Source organism: Molothrus ater, chromosome 1 (assembly GCF_012460135.2).
Source record: "Molothrus ater isolate BHLD 08-10-18 breed brown headed cowbird chromosome 1, BPBGC_Mater_1.1, whole genome shotgun sequence".
Classification (NCBI taxonomy): Eukaryota; Metazoa; Chordata; class Aves; order Passeriformes; family Icteridae; genus Molothrus; species Molothrus ater.
Window position 1 is genome coordinate 4,762,071 of NC_050478.2, and position 13,879 is coordinate 4,775,949.

The 13,879-nt window shown below is 47.0% G+C and overlaps 2 protein-coding genes across 2 annotated transcripts in view; one reads left to right on the top strand and one right to left on the bottom strand.

Moving 5' to 3' along the window:
- VILL (villin like) overlaps window positions 1-1,232 on the top strand; it is a 37,342-nt gene extending 36,110 nt beyond the window's left edge. Inside the window, 1 exon segment of the mRNA XM_054515316.1 lies at window positions 48-1,232. Within this exon segment, the coding sequence (XP_054371291.1) occupies window positions 48-161 (114 nt within the window). The 3' untranslated portion in view covers window positions 162-1,232.
- A 2,451-nt stretch (window positions 1,233-3,683) lies between these two features.
- The window catches only part of PLCD1 (phospholipase C delta 1), a 48,259-nt gene continuing 38,063 nt past the window's right edge, over window positions 3,684-13,879 (bottom strand). The window contains 7 exon segments of the mRNA XM_036378684.2: window positions 3,684-4,849; window positions 5,164-5,313; window positions 7,025-7,157; window positions 8,063-8,241; window positions 9,933-10,049; window positions 10,349-10,505; window positions 11,819-11,980. Coding sequence (XP_036234577.1) covers window positions 4,758-4,849; window positions 5,164-5,313; window positions 7,025-7,157; window positions 8,063-8,241; window positions 9,933-10,049; window positions 10,349-10,505; window positions 11,819-11,980 — 990 coding nt within the window. The 3' untranslated portion in view covers window positions 3,684-4,757.

Genomic DNA, 13,879 nt, shown 5'->3' on the forward strand with positions numbered 1-13,879 from the left:
AGGCTCTGCAGAAGCCAAAGCTGACCTGTCCTTTCTCCTCACGGCAGTGCTATCTCTCCGATGCCGATTTCCACGATATCTTTGGGAAGTCCAAGGACGAGTTCTACCAGATGCCCAAATGGAAGCAGCAGAATGAGAAGAAGCAATTTGGACTCTTCTGAGACTGCAGGGGGCATCTGATGACTCTGGGACCAGCCCCTGCTCCCTTAGGAGCTGCAGAAAAGAAGTGCAGGCATTTCCTCAGTGATCCCAACCCAGCAGCCCAATCCAACGCAGTTATTCCAGCAGCCACTGTTCAGGAGATGGCTCCTTTCTCCCTGCAAACCCAGAACCCCAGGAGGAACAGCCTTTTTCTGGAACAGCTTCTTGACAAGATGTTTTTGCCTCTTCCTGACACTTTATTGCTGATAGCCATGAAGACAAGTGTGTGCCACACAACTGCATTGTAGCCTCATCTTTCCTCTCCCTTTTGCAAATTGCCACATGCACCAGGCCATGATCTTCCTTCATTTGTAGAAGTTTAAAGTTAGTCAAGACAAAGGCCATTTGCAGCTGCTGTGTGAATTCTGGATGAGGAGAGGAGGGGAAGCCCTCAGAGGATGGAGGGGGAGCCTTGAGGTCAGGGAAAAGCCAGATGCCTGATGAGGTACTCTGTGGAGTGACACCAGACACTTCTGCCCCTTCTCACCAAAAAACAGCAAGAATCAGGTCCAGATAAACATGCATAGCCCAGGGCAGGTAAAACACATGAGAACCTGGTTTGGGGTGAAAAAAGCACTTATTATGAGCAAATTTATTAGCTGATGTTTCCAGAGGATGATGACACTGAAGGCTAGACACAAATACTGATTTTTGACTGCCAGACAAGACTCTATTTTTTTTCTCATTCAGACAACATCTGCAATCTCACCTGGCCTCCCTGACCATGGCCAGGTGAATGTCAGAGTCCACCAGGCCACAGACCAGAGGCTTGAGGAAGCCAGGAAGGTGTTGGGTATGACCTGAGGCAGAGGGTGTCCTACTGAAGTTTTTATCAGGGCTCCATCCCTGTGATGTCCACGAGAGTGCTGGTTCCACGCTGTGGGATCAGTCTGACTGGGGAGGGCAGTGGGAAATGTGAGCAGTCAGTGATTACAGGATAAAAATGTAAACTAAAGGAAAAAACACCACCTTTAAAAACTCAGACCATGTGGGTTTGCAGCTTTACTCCATTTCCAACCTGATCAGTGATTCCAAATAAACATCCAGCAGCAGCACGCTAAGTGTCCTTGATCAGCATGGAGGGTAGGATGGCAGCAGATAAAAGCTCTGCAGGGCCACAGATCCTTCAAACACCTGGTTATCAATGGAATTTTGGATTTTTTTGAAAAGAACTGAGGAGGTGGGGCCCCTTCAGTCCCAAACTCCACGTAGCTGGGGCCATTTGTCCCCCACACCCATGTACCCTGCTCCTGGAGCCCCCATTGGCAGTGGGCAGCAGTACCTGGCAGTTCAGCAGCTGGCCTGACTGCAGGGATGTGGGCAGGGAGCTGGGGAGCTCCAGGCTGTGGAATGAGGGGCAAAGAGCTCTCACTCAACATCCAGGGCCACATCATGGTGCAGAAGTGTCACAATCCGGCTGGGCTGGAGAACTTTGTGTTTAAGAATTGGTAGTTAACTCAATAAACCCCAACCCCATTGTTTTGTCCCTGTTCCTACCACCACTTCATCCCATTTCTGCTTCAGGGTCCAGCCCAAAACCCACTGGAATACCCTGTGCAGAGTAAAGCATCAAGCAGAGACACAAATCAGCTGAATTACCTGTGTGATTGCTCCTGTTGTGTTCACAAGAGATGCAATCAGTGCACATTACCCACGTTTCAACCTCTGCTGGCCCTGCTGGAATCAGCAATATTTGCCTTGCCTTGCTGAGGAGTGCTGCTGCCAGCTCCCAAATTAAAGAATTGCATGTGCTCCTCAGTAAGATGCAGGAATGCCACCTACCTGTGGGCCTAACCAGCTCCACACAATCAGATGAAGATCAGCCAAAATACAGTCAGATTATAGAGATTAGGCCAGTTTGCTGCCAATTGCTTTAATTCCTGTAGCCACCACACTCACCAACACGAGTGCAGTGCTCCTGGCAGCACTCAGGGACCAGCCTGGGATTTCACAGCTCACAGAGCCTTCTGATACCTGGGCCTGATGGAAACTGCTGCTGCACTCCTCTCCTCATGGGGGAGTTGCTTTTACTCCCCACCTCTGATTTCTAAAAGAAAAACCTCTCCCACTTCCTCCCTTTGGTGCCTTTTGCTGTGATGTCAGTGGCCATGTCCTGTTTCTGCTGCTCTTTTCCCCAGAGCTCTTCCCTCCAGTGGGGCTGCAGCACTTCTGATCTGTTCAGAGATGAGCTCAGGTGGTAACAATGTGGACATGTCCCTTCCTTTGGGACCTTGCAGCATTGTCATCATGCTCTGCCCACCCCATCTCCATCTCAGCTCCTTTCCTACCTGGCTATAGTAGCTTTCCCCAGCTGTTTCTGTTTGATAAAGGATGTTTTTTCATCCCATAGATCTTGCCTACCTTTAAGTGCAAAACAAGCAGAGGAAACCCCAGCTTCTCTGTGCAATCCATCCAAGCCCACCCTGACCCTGGCCACCTGGTCCCCCACTTCTCTGGTGCTGGCCACAGCAGGCAGGTGAGGGCTTTAGCTCAGTATCCCACCTGAAATATAACCCTGCCATCCAAAAAATCCCAGTACTAAGTCCACAGCCAACCCAGCAGGCTGATCTGGCCTCACAGAGGAGCAGAATCACAGAATGGTTTGCATTGGGAGGGGCCTTAAAGATCATCCAGTTCCAATTTCCTGCCATGGACAGGGACACCCTCCACTGTCCCAGGTTTCTCGGAGCCCCAAAAGTGGCCTTGAACATTAACAGTGATGGGGCATCCCCAGCTTCTCTGGGAAGCCTCTTCCAGTGCCTCACTGCTCTCACAGGGGAAGAATTTCTTTCTAACTTGCCCCACAAGAGCTGGTGTTGGTACAAGTGAGGGGGCAGGAGCATTTCTTACCACCTTCACCTCTGCTTTTCATCCCATGGCTCCCTAAAACAAAGTGCTGAGAGCAGGGACCAAACTCAGGCTGTCCCTGGGTGGGAGTCAAGGGTGTTCCATCCTTGGCCTTCCAATGTGTCCCCAGCAATGTGCCCCATCCCAGAGGTGACCTGGGAGAGCCTGTGTCACTGCAGGGCCCCCTGTTCTGCCTCACTGGCCACTCCTGAGCTCTTCCAGCTGGCTGGTGGTTAATGCAATATCAGCCCTTGAGGTGTGGGTTTAATTCACATTTAATCTGGCAATGGTTTACAACATCACACAGTATTGTAGTCAAGAGGAAAAATCAATGTGCCCAATGTTTACTGCAGCATAACAAACTCCAGGGAGGACTAAAAGAATCCCAGCTTTGCAGAGGGCCTAAAAATCACTAAATCCAGGCTATTTTGGACTAAAAAATAAAATGACCAGAGTATGTTTAAAAGGACATTAACATCTTTGGTATCAGCCCCTCATCTTCACCACCAGGGATCAGAATCCCCAGGAATCCTGATAATTTAAGAAATCAAGCAGGTCTAGCTCCAAATTCATGCATGTTGCATTCAAGTAGGACAAAGAGGCAAATAGTGACAAGTAATTGAACGCTTCCAGAATTTGTTTTAAACTTTTAATAGTCTAACATACTGTTAGCAACACAGTTGGCACTTCAAAATATATATTATTTTATTTCAACAATATTCCCTTAACTCTGTAGCTCTGCTTGAGGACAAATCACTCGTTGCCATAAATACTGTGTTGTTCTCAAAACATTCTCGTGCTGGGTTACCTCTACAGTGCAGCTGGGACCTGCTAGAACTTATAACATCTACTTCCTGTCTGTTAAAAAATGACATTTTTCTGTAAAAACACCAAGTTTTACTGTATTAAAAAAAAAAAAAAAAACCAAAGCCAAAAGAAAAGCCCTGCTGGCAGTTGAGCTTGCTCCCTCTGTCTTTGGCACAAGACCTTCTCTGAGGTCCCTTTGAGTGGGTTTCACTTTGGGTCAGAGGGAAATCTGCTGTTCGGCAGCTTCTTTCTCCTTCACAGGATGAGAGCTGAGCTTTGAATGCAAAGTGGCCTGGCTGAGAGCCAGGCACACAGGCAGAGTAGTGCTCGTGTATTTTTTATTACAACACAAAAGGAAACTCGGGTTACATAACACGGGGCTTTGTAGTGCAGCTTTCTTTTTTAATCTGTAACAGAAAGGAGGGGAATGGTGTCCCCGTTTAGGGCTTCATATGGTGAAAGATGGATGACACCTGCAGTTGCAAGGAGCCACCTGGCACCTGGCCACTGATTGCAGTGCTGAGGGAGACTCTTCCTTGCACAGATGTTGGGTGCTTTGCCCAGATGCCTGACTGAGCCCAACCCAGGAGCTGTACTTCACTAAAAAAGGAGTCCCCGTCCTCTCGCTAAAAGCAACATTAAAAAAATGGAAATAAAGTGAACTAAAACCACAGCTGGATTGGTTGAACAGGTACAAAAGGATTAATCTCATCAGCAGCATTAGGATGTTTCCAGCAGCAGGGAGAAGGTCGATGGCTGTCTCACACCGGGGTCCTACAGAGCACCGAGTGCTGCTCCAGGGAAGGTGCTGGGGACTGACCCTGGCACTGGCAGGGCTCACACACACTGAATTCCTTCCAGGTCTGTAGGGAGGCTCTCTGTGGCCTGGAGGAGCCAAGCTGCTACTCACAGTCCTGGATGTTGACGTAGACAAAGAGGGTGGAGGAGGAGTAGGGGTCTCCGTTCTTGGTCAGGAGATGGATGTGGCGATAACCTGGAAGCAGAGACAGATGGAAAATGGCCTTTAGTCCATCTGGAAAAGTGTTTGCTCACGTTTGCCAAGACCCTGCACAAACATCTCCCTGTCTCAGAGCATTTTGTCCCCATTTCCCACAGGGTGATGAACAGGCAGGTCCCAGAAGCACAGCTCTGAGCATGGGTAACACAACGTGCCCAAGGTCTCTGGTGACAACAGGTGCCAAAAAATCCACTCTGACCCCAGCTGTGATGGATCTGGACCACTCATCCAGGACACTAGAGCTTCCCAGAGGGCTCAGGGGCTGTGAGGAGCAGGCAGCAGGGCCTTACCTTGCTTCAGACTCGTGAAGGGAAGGGTGTATTGCCCGATGAAATCATTCTTGGTCGACATGTCAAAGTCCTCCACCACAAACCGGACCAGGGCAAGTGCAGGGATCTCTATGTCAAATGTAAACTCTTCATTCCAGTTTGGGTTAAAGCCTGGGCAACACAGACAAGGATGGAGGTCAGAGATGTCAGCAGTAATGGTGGTCTGAGGTGTTTGCACATGGATGGAGACTCTTCCTGCCTGTCAATCTAATCTGACCTAGACCAAGGCTCTGAGGAGGTGCCAAAAGCCTTGTTCCCAGCTTTGATACTGTGATTTTCTGCCTGGAATTAATAAATCCTTCAGCCTGGGCTGTTCACTGCAGACCTTGGTCCTACTAAGGAGTGAGGAGCAGGACAGGGGAGAACCTCAGCTCTGCTCCACAGGCTCTTGCTGGGTGCTACGTGGGTGTCTTTGGTTGCCATTGGACCAGATGCAAACTTTTATAGCCCTAAACCAGGGGAGGGAAGAGAGGAAAGCTGTGCTTTTGTGTTGAGACAGCCTTCTAGAGCCTTAAGCCTCTCCAACTGCTTGAGATAATCCATCTAAGCACCACTCTGTGCCCCAATTTCCCTGTCTGCAAGAAAAGTTAATGAGGAGTGTCTGATTACAAAAAGCATAATCAAGTCTGGATAAGGATCATGTGGTCCAGAATCACAAAGCAAACAAAGCTGAGACCAACACACATGAAATGCAGAGCAAGCTCAGTGCCCTCTCTCCAGGCCACGGCAGTGCAGTGTCAATAAACCACTCCCCAGGAGCAAACAGGAGAGGACATCCTGTTAAAAACCCTACTGCCTGTGCAGAGCAGAGACCAAGGACAGCAAAATGTCACCTGGAGCCTGCTGGTCCTGCAGGGTCTGTGAGTGATTCAGCAGGACACGGGGATCTTTCATCTGGCCCTGAAGGTGCTGAGATGGGCCTGGGGTGTCTTTATTGATTGATCTGCTTTCCATAAGGCAGCACTTAGCATTCCAGCATCATTCCACTATTGTTCCAGCTGGAGAAGGGCTGGCCATGGGGCTGGGAGTGCTCAGCAGCTCTGAGGAACAGGCCTGGCAGGGCTGCAATGTTCCCTACACAACTTTCACTTGACAGGCTGTAAAAATTATTGTAGGTGACGGAAATGGCCACGAGCTTTAGGAGCCAGGCCAGATTTATTCAAACAGGAAAGAGGAAAAGGAAAACATTGTTAGCAGGCAGGAAAATATGCACCAGCTTTCCAGTGCTTGGCTCTTACTCCACACAGAAAAGCAGAGTATGTGTGTTTGTGCAGAAGGCCATAATATCAAACCCTCAGTGCACAGAGGGAGGTCACAGCCATGTCTGACTGGTAAGAAATGGTCCTTCAACTTCTGAGATACTCAAAATTGATCTGGGCAATACCCTGAGCAGCTTGAGTAAACTTTGTCTGGCCCTACCTTAGGCAGAGGCTGGAACAGACAGCTCTGAACTTCCTTCCATCAATCTTTTGTGAGTTTGTGACACTTCTGGGGTACACTCAGCCCCACAAGAAGCTTCCTCTGGGAAGATCCTGGTGAGAACCCCTGCACACCAGGTCAAACCCAACTGCATGGAGGCAAAGAGCACTTCCAAAGCTCTAGCTCTGCAAATCTGGCAGCCAGCCCCAAACAACCCACATGGCTGATGTTGTTTTACAGGGAATTTCTGTCTCCAAACAGAAGAAGAACAACACCTCAAATACCTGCTTAGAGTGGGCAGGATTGGGTGCCCTGGGTGGGTCTGCCCACAGGGCAGCAGCCTTGCCAAGGAACAGAAAAGGTTTCTGCTCCTGGGAGCAGAGCTGGGAGGAAACCCCCTCACCGTTGTTCTCGATGACTTTGGTCTGCTTCTTGTTGTTGTCCTGCTGGACACCGTGGATCTCTATCGTCACCTTGGGATCCACAATGGAGTTTTTGCTTTTGTTCACCTTTGGCAGCTGCTGGCCAGAGATTATCTGTGGAGGAAACGGGGAAGATGTCAGGACATCATTAGGGGAGGGGGGCTCCCTGGAGGATTCCCTTTCCTTCGCCAGGAGTGCAGGATCTGCTGTGAGAGGCTGGTGCTGCCCTTTCAGAGCTGCTGCTGTGACATCTTTCAGAAGAAGCTGTCATGAGCTAAAGCCCCTAAGGAACCTTGCTCCAGCCCAGCCAGCTGGCTTTGGGACAGACAACTTTTCTGAGTGTCCCCACAGTGCTCAGCTGGTGCTTGGGAACACCAGAGGCGGCTGCACGCCTGCCTGCACAGTTCTGGAACAACAGCAAATATTGTCATTAACCTGTTGCCCAACTGTCACAGACATCTTTTATGAAAAATCCTTTCCTTAGGATTTTTCCTCTTGAGAAGCTGAGAGGCCTCAGGAACAAAATGTAAACATTGATTATCTGCTGCTGTGGAATGCAACAGGTGCATCTGGGATTGGTCTCATAGAGTTGTTTCTAACTAATGGCCAACCACAGTCAGCTGGCTCAGACAGAGTCTGAGCCACAAGCCTTTGTAATTCATTCTTTATTTTCTATTCTTAGCTAGCCTTCTGATGAAATCCTTTCTTCTATTCTTTTAGTTTTAATATAATATATATCATAAAATAATAAATCAAGCCTTCTGAAACATGGAGTCAGATCCTCGTCTCCTCCCTCATCCTGGGACCCCTGTGAACACGGTCGCACCCAACATTAAACATGAGAGTAGATCCCTGGAGGGTCCAAGTCCATGAGAGCCTCCAGATGTGGGAAATCAGTAGGGTTAGACAACATTCAAGGTAGGGCCAGAAGAAGGAGAAGGCACAACCTTCTAACCCTAACCCTAACACCCCCCCCAAAAGCAGATGTTACTGAGATGTTTTCCAACTTCTATTCTTACTTTAAGCAGCAGCTTCTTCTTTGTCCCCCATGTTCCTTCTGTGATGGATTTTGGATTGAATTTGGTTTGTTCGTCCCGGAGGAATTCTGGCTTTAGGACATACCCAGAAAACCCATTGTCCTGGAAGCGGCCCTGGTACACATCCATTTCTGTGCCTGCTGTCTGGAAATTCAGGGCAACTGCAACATAAATAAATAACTTCAGTCACTCAGAGAAATCAATTAGGAATCTTTCCATGCTAATTCTGTTCACATGAAACTGCACTTCATGGACATAAACATTGGCTTTTCCACGCTTCAAAGAGCAGTGGTAAACTCTGACCCTCACAGCCTGCTAGCCCTGAGGATTTCTTGCATTCAGAGATGACAGAGACAGGAGGAGCCATTACAGCCATCCTGCTTTCCCCAGGATCAAAAACTGTCCTGCAAGGAATTTATGCTACCTAGAACAAATGCATCTTTTAGATAAACCTCTTCATTTCTATGCTGAAGGAGTTCTCTCCTGCAGTGAAGTCAGCAAATCCATCTCAGATCATTTCTGTGGCTACTTAGCCTCATTATAAAATCTCCTTTCCAGCCCAGAGCTGCCTGTTTTCATTTGCCATCCTGAGGGGCATTGATGCCTCTGCTGCTTGGACTGGAGAGCTCCTCATTGTCTGAACTCCTTAGGTGGCAGCACAGAAGCTGTGATCAAATCACCTCTTTACTGTCTACTGCCCAAAACAGATTAAGCCTCACTGCTGTCCTAACACCAGACACATTCCTTGTATTCTTCCCAATTTGTCGATACCTTTTTTAAAGGCATTGATGTAAAACCTGGAACAGCCTCACTGATACCACACAGGGAGTGCACATGGACCCCAGCAGCTCCTCAGTGCTCCCTTCATTTCCTCAAGGATGATTTTAAACTCTTTAGCAACACCTAAGACATCTCTTAAGACACAGAAATTTATCCTGGTTGCATGTCTTTCATACTTGGTCATACTTGAAGGCTGAGAGCATTTTAAGGCCCTCCCTTATTTTTCCACCTGCAGCAAGACTGATAACTGCAGCACACTGGTTTTCCTGGGAGCTGAAAGTACTCAGGGCTTGTAAAAAATCTTATTTTGCATGCCCAAATACTGGATTCAGGTCTGGCCTTCCTGTGCCCCAAGGGAACTGATGGTGCCTCCCAAGGACTGTCCTGAGGCCAGACAGGGCAAGGGGTGCTACCTGTGCCCCCATGGGGCTGCAGGACCCAATGAGCTCATGCTCCTTTGTTACATGGCAATAACTCTGCTGGCAGTGAAACTGCAGGGATTTGCACATTAATGTGCAGAAAAGCCTCTCCTGATGGATTTGTGAGACAGAAGATGGTCCATGGGAAGTCACTGTGTCACCGTGATATTTTATGAATCATCCCTTCACCAGGATTTCTTCTCCTGGGAAGCTGGGAAGCTTCAGCTTCTCCCCATTTTGCTGCTTTGGAATGTGATCAGGAGAATTGTTTACCCAGCATGTGAATTGTTTTAATTTAATGACCAACCACAGCCAGCTGTGTCAGACTCTCTGAGTCTGTCACGGGTTTTCATTATCATTCTTTTCTAGCCTTCTGTATCCTTTCTCTACAGTTTAGTATAGTTTTACTATATAATTTTCTTTTAATATAATATCATAAAATAATAAATCAGCCTTCTGAGAAACATGGAGTCAAATTCTCATCTCTCACCTCATCCTGGGGACCTCACAACACCACATCACTGGGCATTATTTGGAAAACTGGTCTCTCCCAGTGGCTGCTGAGCCTCTGGCTGCAAAGGGCTTGAGATTCTGCCTCACCTGCAGCCCCTCCCCAGCCAGGTGACCCCCTCCAGCCTCCCAGAGACACCCACCAATCTGGCAGCCAACATTCCACAGGTCCACGGGGCTGTAGTTGGAAGAATCCGTCCTCCAGCCTGCGGGGTAGATACGGCTCAGGTGCCTGATGTTGTGATGGATAAAACTGGTTCCTACAGAGACAGGAAAAAAAAACCAGATTTTTTTTTTCCCCCCATCCCTTTCAGTGGTGGGGCTACTTTTATCTCTTCTTGCTGTGCCTGTGTGTTCTCCTCTGCCTGGCAAGTCTGGCTGAATGGGAACCACCTGCAAAAACCCCCTTCTTGGTAACATCCTCAAGGCTATTTCTTCCCACTTTTCTCAGTGACATGCTTGATCAAAGAGATCATAACCCATGTCTTTGGGCTGCCTTTTCCACCAGCAGCTGTCCCTTTCTGGGGGGCAGGGACAGAGGAGGGCAGAACAGACTTACCAGACTCCTGGGCCAGTTTCAGAGCTTTGCTCTCCGAGAACGACGACATCTCGTAGAAAGCCCGAGGATGGCTGGGGTCATCAAAGCCCTCAAAGTGGACACTCTTGCAGTAGACAACTGTGTCTGACAGCTCCTTGGCCAGCTTCAAGGTGTCACTCTAAAAACAGGACAGCAAGAGGTTTGTGGGGAGGTTTTACTCTCGTGCTCGAAATGGCAATTGTGTTTTCTCTATAGGATCCGTGGGGCTTGTCTTTTCCACCACTTCCACCAGGAAAAGATGCACACTCTCAGCAGCTGCTGGTGTGCCCTCTGTGTCACCTGTGCAGGAAAGGCTGGAAAAGGACTCTCCCTTTGTTGGTGGGATACCCTTCCTTGCTGCTCCCTGCAGAATCATTTCTATTTCAGCACTCACGTCTGTCTCCAGGTGCTAAATTTTACAGCAGAGCCTTAGCAATGACTTTTCCATACTGTCCTGGTCCCAGGCATGCAAACCTGGAAATAAAGGGAATAAAAGGGTGTTTTGGCCTCCACAGAGCTTGGGCTTTTTTTCCCCCTTGAATTAGGAAGTTGTCACAATGCTTTGATGACTCCAACTCCACAGCCACATTCACTGGTGCAAGTGGGAGTCCCCAGCTCCCATCAGGGGCAAGAAAAGAAAGTCAGAAGATGTCAGAATGTCAAAATAATGTACACATTACTGACTAGAGATCAGAGAAGTAAATAAGACCTGCAAAGAGTGAGCAGCTCATCAAAGGGAAATGTAGATCAGTCCTGATACAGAGGTAACACCAAACATCTTTGCCTTCAGTGGGGCTGAATGTGTCTGTGTCACCTATGAAGCCACCCCGTGACAGATATGGTCTTCACAAGGACCTGCATGCTGGAAACATCCATTTCCTCACAAGATGGGACAGAACACTTGTGCAAAGGCCATCCTTTTCCTTCCAGCAATCATCATACAAATTGCTTTAGTAGCTGGCCACCCCTTCCCCATAGATCTTCCCTCCCTCCTCCAGGTCAGAAACAAACAGCCAGTGAGGGTGCAGGCATATCCTAAAATGTGACTGGAAAAGCCAAAGTCATGACTGTCCCATGACAAACAGATTTCTGGAAATAAGACAGAGATTGAACATGTGCCCTTCCACTGCTTCCACAGTCTGTCCTTGCTGCAAGGTCCTCCAGTCTCGTTTTAGAGAAAGAAGCCAACCTTTGTGCTTGGCTGGCTCTGCAAGATCTCTGTTTGTGCTTGGGACAGAGATCATTAAGCTGGGCAAGCACCAGGATCCTCAGCCCCAGCAATTTCAACAATTCACCCTTTCAACCCAGCTGAGTAGCTGAAACCACACAGACCTGTCTTGGCTGGGAACACATGAAAAATTGTATTTCAATTGCTTTCCTTTCTTTATTGCTTTAGGTGTGGTACAAAACCCACCTAAAAAAGATTTCTCAGTGATTTCTTCTTTCACTCACCTTTCCCTTCTGCTCTACCTTGGTCTTCACAGATTCATCTTCAATTTCAGCTGCTTCATCTTCATCAGAGACATCCTCAGCCTCCAGGTTGTTGTTCCCATTGATGGGGTCCTCCTGCCTGCTCAGCTTCTTGCCTTTCACCAGGATCTTCCCTTTCAGTTGCTGCACAAGGAAAAGTGGACAAAATACCTGGTGGTTAGAGGAGGCTCTGGCCCACCCTGAAAAAGCCCCTCAGTAACCAGTGCTTGACAGTTGCATCAGTGACTGGTTATTACCCAGAGACACAGGTAAAAATAAGTGTGTTTTTACACTGGGGCCCTGCCCAGCCTCTGAGACCACAAGCCATGAGTCTGAAAACCCCAGAGAGCCCAGTGATTCCCCTCTGCTATAGAGCTGACCATCTCCTCAACCAGACAACTTAAACAGTTGTGCTGTTAAAGACAATTAAAATATACATTTTTTTTTCCCCCGAGACTGAAATGTTCAGCAAACAAGGCCAAGCCTGGAGATCTGGGCTGCTGGAAGAAATTTGTGGCACCATTTCTGCCCCTCTGTTTGGCCTGTTATTTAATAAACTTATTAATTATAATCTATTTAATAAATTTCTTCTTAATTATTAATTGATTACTCGTATTATTAATAATAATTATAATAATTTATAATAAAATCATAATATAATAGAATAATAAATTTATTAAATAATAAATGATAAATTTATTAATAATAAAATTTAGAAATAACAAATTTAATAATATTTAAATATTATATAATATATATAATAATAATATATATTTTATATATTATAAAATATATATTATATATAATATTATATATAATATTATATATTTTTATAATAATAAATGTTTATTATTATAAAATTTATTAACTGATAAATTTATTAATAATTATATATTTATTATTAATAATAATATTATTAATGAATTATTATTAATTAATAAATGTATTAACCACTCCTCGCTCTGCAGTGTGTGGTTATAAACCTGTGCACAACTCTGGAAACTGTTTGAGATCCAAGCAGGGACTGAGGGAGGGAGCTCCAGTGAGTTCTGGACAGGTGCCCCATACACAGCAGACATGGAATTTTATTGCATTTGGCATTTTGCAGGTGAAGCCTTAGGGTGCTGACAGCCTCAGGAGGATTTCCAGACCCTTTCCAAAGCTACCTCCTCCTCGGGGAACAGCTTCTCCTGCTACTGCTCTGATGGTACAACACTGAGCAAAACCAGCATGTGCCAGTGCACCACAGCTGGGTGCAGAGGGAGTCCAGGGATCACATTCCCTGTGCTGAATTAATTCTCTCCAGCCTCTTTCAAGGTTCACATGAAAGCCCTTGTTGGAACTCTGGCTGCTGAGAATTTCAGATTTCTGTGCTGCCAGGCACTGTCCCCCAAGAGAACACTGCACTGACCTGAGGCCATGGAGAAGCTTCCAGAATGGAATGACAGAACTGGGATTGTGGGTGTGGAGTTTGGATAGAAGTGTGTGAGATCACAGGGTGGGAAACTCAGAGTTTAAGGGTTTAGAATACAGGAATGGATATAAAGCAAGATGGAGGTTTTAGGGCAGAGGCTGGTCCTTCTTCTCCTTCTTCTTCTTCTCCACCTTCTTCTTCCCCTTCTTCTCCATGGCTTTGGGTGGTTTTGTGTAATTGGATAAAAAAGTCCCCATTGCAGCCACGGGTAGTTGGTTATTGAGTTAAAAGTGAAAATAATTGAGGTGTCATTTCCTAATTGGACAGTTGATCCTTCAAAGGCCTTGCAGAGAGAGAGATGGGCTCCATTTTTAGTTTGTTAGAGTGAAGTGCTGCAGAACTCAGGGTTTGTGAGACTGACATAGATAAGAACTGATAAACATCTGAGTCCCAACAAGAAATACATTCTCATCAATTTAATCCTGACCCTGGAAAAAAAGAAGCAAAGAACCCACAACCCCTCACCACTGATGCATCCTTTGCACAAACCCTGGCTGCTGGAGCCTGGGCAGGGATGACTTAGAGCCCAAACAAGGCAGCAAACAATGTTTGGAGCAGGGAGAATTGTT